The sequence below is a fragment of the Tachyglossus aculeatus genome, chromosome 17, assembly GCF_015852505.1.
Source record: "Tachyglossus aculeatus isolate mTacAcu1 chromosome 17, mTacAcu1.pri, whole genome shotgun sequence".
NCBI classification, from domain to species: domain Eukaryota; kingdom Metazoa; phylum Chordata; class Mammalia; order Monotremata; family Tachyglossidae; genus Tachyglossus; species Tachyglossus aculeatus.
In genome coordinates this window covers 10,660,607-10,667,661 of record NC_052082.1, presented here as the reverse complement: position 1 = coordinate 10,667,661, position 7,055 = coordinate 10,660,607, and the positions used below count along the sequence as shown (strand labels likewise).

Sequence of the window (7,055 nt, the reverse complement as noted above, 5' to 3'; positions counted from 1 at the left end):
GCAGGAAGCATGGGCCTTCCCAGTGCTCTGTGCAGTCAGAAGGCGTCCACTACATAACCCCTGGCGACTGGTGGGCTGCTTTTTGGACTTTCTGACCCTTTAACTCTTTGCTGCCTGCCCCCCCCCCCCACCAACCTCATTCCCCTTATCTCTCCGCCTCCCCCCTGATAATTAATAATAATTATGGGACTGTGAGCCCACTGTTGGGTAGGGACCGTCACTATATGTTGCCAACTTGTACTTCCCAAGCGCTTAGTACAGTGCTCTGCACACAGTAAGCGCTCAATAAATACGATTGATTGATTGTTAAACTCTTACTGTGTGTGTCAAGCATCGTCCTAAATTCTGGAGTGGATCCAAGTTAATTAGGTTGGACTCAGTCCCTGTCCCACATGGGGCTCAAGTCTGAGGAGTAATAATAATAATAATAATGATGATGTTGGTATTTGTTGAGCGCTTACGATGTGCCAAGCACTGTTCTAAGCACTGGGAGGGGATACAAGGTAATGAAGGTTGTCCCACGGGGGGCTTACAGTCTTAATCCCCATTTTACAGTGAGGGAACTGAGGCACAGAGAAGGGGCGGAGTAGGATTTAATTCCCATTTTACATATGAGGGAGTGGAGGCGCAGAAAAGTTATCCAGGAGAGCAGTGGCGGAGCCGGGATTAGAATCCCCCAATTCCCAGGAGGGCCAGGTTGCTTCCCTAGTGAAATTTGTTGGCTAATGGTACTTTCCAAGCATTTAGGACAGTGCTGTGCACCCAGCAAGAAAGCGCTCAATAAATACGATTGGCTAGTGAATTGAAATCTTGGCTCGTAAGCCACCAGAAATTCTTCCTCTGCATTCCCCTCTCCCAATCTTAGAGGGGCCAGTGGGCTAAAGACTTTTTTGCAAAGAAGACCAGACAGACCACAGAAAGGGAAACTTCTCCACAGACCCGATAATAATAATAATAATGATAATAATAATAATAATAATAATGGCATTTGTTAAGCGCTTACTATGTGCAAAGCACTGTTCTAAGCACTGGGGCAGATACAAGGTGATCAGGTTGTCCCACGTGGGGCTCACAGTCTTAATCCCCATTTTACAGATGAGGTAACTGAGGCTCAGAGAAGTTAAGCGACTTGCCCAAGGTCACACAGCAGACATGTGGTGGAGCCGGGATTTGAACCCATGACCTCTGACTCCAAAGCCCGTGCCCTTTCCAGTGAGCCCTACTGAAAGCTCACCCCCTTCAGGAGGGCTTCCCAGACTGAGCCCCCTCCTTCCTCTCCCCCTCGTCCCCCTCTCCATCCCCGCCATCTTACCTCCTTCCCTTCCCCACAGCACCTGTATAGATGTATATATGTTTGTTCATATTTATTACTCTATTTATTTATTTTACTTGTACATATCTATTCTATTCTATTTTATTTTGTTAGTATGTTTGGTTTTGTTCTCTGTCTCCCCCTTTTAGACTGTGAGCCCACTATTGGGTAGGGACTGTCTCTATATGTTGCCAACTTGTACTTCCCAAGCGCTTAGTACAGTGCTCTGCACACAGTAAGCGCTCAATAAATACGATTGATGATGATGATGAGCCACGCTGATACCAGCCATTGAAACTGAACAAAGCAGAGAGGTAAATACCTTCTCGCTCATTCAATCGCATTTATTGAACACTTACCGCGTGCAGTGCGCTGTACTGAGTGCTTGGGAGAGTCCCATATAACAATGTAGCAGACACTTTCTCTGCCCACAAGGAGCTGACAGTCTAGAGGGGGAGACAGACATCAATACGGATTAAATAAAATCAGAGCTCTGATCATAGGTGCTGTGGGACTGGGAAGGGGGATGAATAAATAATGAACGATCAGCGTGGCTCAGTGGAAAGAGCCCGGGCTTTGGAGTCAGAGGTCATGAGTTCAAACCCCGGCTCCGCCAACTGCCAGCTGTGTGACTTTGGGCAAGTCACTTCACTTCTCCGTGCCTCAGTTCCCTCATCTGTAAAACGGGGATTAAGACTGTGAGCCCCCCGTGGGACAACCTGATCACCCTGTAACCTCCCCAGTGCTTAGAACAGTGCTTTGCACATAGTAAGGGCTTAACAAATGCCATTATTATTATTATTATGGTTATGAAATGATCGAGTCAGGCCACTGAAAGTTGTTAAGCTAGTTTTATCTCCTTTATAGTAAACTGGTCATTTATGTGAAAAGGAAAGAGATTCCCTGGACAGTGGGAACTTCCCCGTGTCGTCACAGAGACAGCAACATTTGGCCAGTCAGCGTCGAGGAGGGAAATTCAGGGCCAGATAAATTGGTGAGCCCACTGTTGGGTAGGGACCGTCTCTATATGTTGTGAACTTGGACTTCCCAAGCGCTTAGTACAGTGCTCTGCACACAGTAAGCGCTCAATAAATACGATTGATTGATTGATTGATTGATTGGTGGGTCTCCAACAGACACCTCGGCCTCCGGACCCCAGAGAGCCCCAAACCCCGGAGAGGAGGCCGAGCCCGGAGGGAGCAGCAGCATGGCCCGAGCCGGAGCCGCCCCGGTCCTCCTCCTCCTCCTCCTCGGCATCCCGCTCCTCACGCTGGCGCCGACCGTCGTCCGAGGTCAGGGGTCAGGCCGGGGCTGCCCCCCATCCCTGAGGGGGCTCAAGTGGCCCAGAGGGTCAGCACCCCGTGGACGGGGGACAAGGGGAAGGGATGGGACTGCTGACCGGAGCAGGGAGGGACCGTTCTCTGCCCGCTGTTGGTTTAGGGAAAGGGCCAAAGGCCTTGGGTTGAACTTCCAAGCCCCTGGATTCAGCTGCCCCGGGGGGACGGGCTGCCTTGACGGCAGCATTGGCATCCGCTGTGGCGTCTACCCCTCTTCGGACACCTTCATCCTCATCCTGCCATCATTATTATTATTATCCCGGAGCCTCTGGACAGGCCCATCCCTCCCCGGGGACACAAGCAGCCCCTCCGGCCCTTTCCCCTACTTCCAGTCTGGTGTCTTGCTCAACAGCCGGTTTTCCTCTCTTCCCCTCAGGATTACCCCTGCTCGGGCCCGGGCGCTGCCGCTGCCTGGAGAACAGCACCTACTTCATCCATCCAAACGCTCTGGCAAAATTAGAATTTCTCCCCAAGAGCAGCTCCTGCGGAAAAAATGAAGTCATGTGAGTAGAAACTCCTCTCTTTACCCGGGCGCACGATCCAAGCCTTTGGAAATTCCTTCCGTCAGTGGGGAGACCGTCTCTAGCTGTTGACCATTTGTACTTCCCAAGCGCTTAGTCCAGTGCTCTGGACTAAGCTCTGTATACATATATACATGTATATATCATCATCAATCGTATTTATTGAGCGCTTACTGTGTGCAGAGCACTGGACTAAGCGCTTGGGAAGTCCAAGTTGGCAACATATAGAGACGGTCCCTACCCAGCAGTGGGCTTACAGTCTAAAGGGGGGAGACAGAGAACAAAACCAAACATACTAACAAAATAAAATAAATAGAATAGATATGTATAAGTAAAATAAATAAATAAATAAATAGAGTAATAAATATGTACAAACATATATACATACATACAGGTGCTGTGGGGAAGGGAAGGAGGTAAGACGGGGGGGATGGAGAGGGGGACGAGGGGATGGCATTTGTTAAGCGCTTACTAGAGAAGCAGCGTGGCTCAGTGGAAAGAGCCCGGGCTTTGGAGTCAGAGGTCATGGGTTCAAATCCCGGCTCTGGCAATTGTTAGCTGTGTGACTTTGGGCAAGTCACTTAACTTCTCTGGGCCTCAGTTACCTCATCTGTAAAATGGGGATTAAGACTGTGAGCCCCCCATGGGACAACTTGATCACCTTGTAACCTCCCCAGCGCTTAGAACAGCGCTTTGCACATAGTAAGCGCTTAATAAATGCCATTATTATTATTATTACTATTTGTTAAGCGCTTACTAGGTGCAAAGCGCTGTTCTAAGTGCTATGAGGGGATACAAGGCGATCAGGTTATCCCACGGGGGGGCTCACAGTCGTCATCCCCATTTTCCGGATGAGGTAACGGGCACAGAGAAGTTAAGTGGCTTGCCCAAGGTCACACAGCTGTCAAGCGGCAGAGCGGGATTCGAACCCATGACCTCTGACTCCCAAGCCCGGGCTCTTTCCACTAAACCACGCTGCTTCAGCCTTGGCCGCAGTATGGGGGACAGGGACTGTGTCCAACCTGATTGACTTGAATCTACCCCAGCGCTTAAACACCGCTTAGTAAGGAAGCAAATAAGTAAGCTGACATAATAAACGCTTAACAAATACCGTAATTATTATTCGCCTTATTCCTGTTGGTCAGTCCTCTTGGGGCCCAAACTGGACGAGAATGAATGGCTTTGGTTTGCTCTCGGTAGTGCCACGCTGAAGAAATCCAAGGAGGAGATTTGCCTGAACCCAGATTCTCGGGACGTGAAGAAGCTCCTGGACACCATTCTGAAGAAAAAGCAGGTTCGTGGCAGGGAAAATCCTTCCTCGCATGATAATAATACTACTGTTCATTCATTCAATCGTATTTATGGAGCGCTTACTGTGTGCAGAGCGCTGGACTAAGCGCTTGGGAAGTACAAATCCCCCTTTTTTCCTCTCCTCCTCCCCAGTTGGGTAGGGACCGTCTCTATATGTTGCCAACTTGGACTTCCCAAGCGCTTAGTCCTGTGCTCTGCACACAGTAAGCGCTCAATAAATATGATTGATTGATTGATCCCCAAGAGAAGCATGGCTCGGTGGAAAGAGCCCGGGCTTTGGAGGCAGAGGTCATGGGTTCAAGTCCCAATTGTCAGCTGTGTGACTTTGGGCAAGTCATTTAACTTCTCTGGGCCTCGGTTCCCTCATCTGTAAAATGGGAATTAAGACTGTGAGCCCCTTGTGGGGCAACCTGATCACCTTGTATCCTCTCCAGTGCTTAGAAAAGTGCTTTACACATAGTAAACGCTTAACAAATGCCATTGTATCCCCCACCTCTGCCCTACCTCCTTCCCCTCCTCACAGCACTTATATATATTTGTACAGATTTAGTACTCTATTTATTTTACTTGTACATATTTACTACTCTAGACTGTGAGCCCGTTTTTGGGTAGGGACCGTCTCTATATGTTGCCAACTTGTACTTCCCAAGCGCTTAGTACAGTGCTCTGCACACAGTAAGCACTCAATAAATACAATTGAATGAATGAATGAACGAATGAATGTTGTGTATATGATGATGATGATGATGATGGCATTTGTTAAGTGCTTACTATGTGCAAAGCACTGTTCTAAGAGCTGGGGGGGGGGGTACAAGGTGATCGGGTTGTCCCGCATGGGGCTCACAGTCATCATCCCCATTTTCCAGATGAGGTCACTGAGGCTCCGAGAAGTTAAGTGACTTGCCCAAGGTCACACAGCAGACACATGGCAGAGCCGGGATTTGAACCCATTACCTCTGATTCCAAAGCCCGGGCTCTTTCCACTAAGCCACGCTGTATATGTCTATAATTCTATTTATTCTAATGGTTTTGACGCCGTCTACGTGTTTTGTTGTGTGTCTTCCCCTTCTAGACTAGGAGCCCGCTGTTGGGTAGAGACCGTCTCTGTATGTTGCTGATTTGTACTTCCTAAGCGCTTAGTACAGTGCTCCGCACACAGTAAGCGCTCAATAAATATGATTGAATGAATGAATGAATATGGGACAAGGATAGCATCCGACCTGATTATCTTGGTTTTACCCCAGTGCTTTTTTCGAAAAATGACATTTGTTAAGCACTTACTATGTGCCAGGCACTGTACTAAGAGCTGCACAAGATAATCAATCAATCAATCGTATTTATTGAGCGTTTACTGTGTGCAGAGCACTGTACTAAGCGTTTGGGAAGGACAAGTTGGCAACATATAGAGACGGTCCCTACCCAACAGCGGGCTCACAGTCTAGAAGGACTGTGTTCAGTTTGAACACAGTCTCCGTCCCCCGTGGGGCTCACAGTCTTAATCCCGATTTTACAGATTCATTCATTCATTCAATCGTATTTATCGAATATATAGAGACGGTCAATCAATCAATCAATCGTATTTATTGAGCGCTTACTGTGTGCAGAGCACTGTACTAAGCGCTTGGGAAGTACAAGCTGGCAACATATAGAGACAGTCCCTACCCAACAGTGGGCTCACAGTCTAGGAGGGGGAGACAAAGAACAAAACCAAACATACTAACAAAATAAAATAAATAGAATAGATAGGTACAGGTAAAATAAATAAGTAAATAAAGTAATAAATGGGCTCACAGTCTAGAAGGGGGAGACAGACAACAAAACATGTACGACAGGTGTCAAAACCATTAGAATAAATAGAATTATAGACATATACACATCATTCATTCATTCAATTGTATTTATTGAGCGCTCACTGTGTGCAGAGCACTGTACTAAGTGCTTATGAGGTAACTGAGGCACAGAGAAGTGAAGTTCCGTTTTAATGGTATTTATTAAGCACTGACTCTGTGTCAAGCACTGTACATTTCCATTTCCCCTTGTCCCGCAGTCCCTCCACAAGAAAAATCCAAAGAAAGGGAAGAAGCCGAAACATCTCCGTCGCCCGGTCAAGGCCAAGCCATCGCCGGTGTCCGGAGCCGAGCCAAACCTTCTCCCGTAAACGACGCGTGGGCCCGGACGGGCGTCCGTAGGCCGCTGCGGCTTGAGGTGATAAGCACGATGCCGAAGGTGACAAAGCAGCGTGGCTTAATGGAAAGAGCCCGGGCTTTGGAGTCCGAGGTCAAGGGTTCGAATCTCAGCTCTGCCAGTTGTCAGCTGTGTGACTTTGGGCAAGTCACTTGACTTCCCTGGGCCTCAGTTTCTCTTAGACTGTGAGCCCACTGTTGGGTAGGGACTGTCTCTATATGTTGCCAACTTGGACTTCCCAAGCGCTTAGTACAGTGCTCTGCGCACAATAAGTGCTCAATAAATACGATTGATTGATTGATTATCTTGTGCAGCTCTTAGTACAGTGCCTAGCACATAGTAAGTGCTCAACAAATGTCATTTTTAGAGAAAAGCACTGGGGTAAATCCA

General features: G+C 48.1%; 1 protein-coding gene across 1 annotated transcript; it reads left to right on the top strand.

Moving 5' to 3' along the window:
* Positions 1-2,506: 2,506 nt before the first annotated feature.
* On the top strand, positions 2,507-6,669 carry LOC119938975 (C-X-C motif chemokine 10-like). The gene is made up of 4 exons (XM_038758746.1): positions 2,507-2,604; positions 3,026-3,152; positions 4,371-4,464; positions 6,529-6,669. The coding sequence occupies exons 1-4, from the start codon at positions 2,520-2,522 to the stop codon at positions 6,637-6,639; spliced, it is 417 nt and encodes a 138-aa protein (XP_038614674.1). The 5' UTR covers positions 2,507-2,519; the 3' UTR covers positions 6,640-6,669.
* The last annotated feature ends 386 nt before the right edge of the window (positions 6,670-7,055 follow it).

Excerpts from the sequence above, each read along its gene's own strand:
- LOC119938975 (XM_038758746.1), top strand. The coding sequence starts at position 2,520 with ATGGCCCGAGCCGGAGCCGCCCCGGTCCTCCTCCTCCTCCTCCTCGGC. Across the intron at positions 2,605-3,025 it reads GGCGCCGACCGTCGTCCGAG|GATTACCCCTGCTCGGGCCC; the intron begins GTCAGGGGTCAG and ends TCTTCCCCTCAG. Across the intron at positions 3,153-4,370 it reads TGCGGAAAAAATGAAGTCAT|TGCCACGCTGAAGAAATCCA; the intron begins GTGAGTAGAAAC and ends TGCTCTCGGTAG.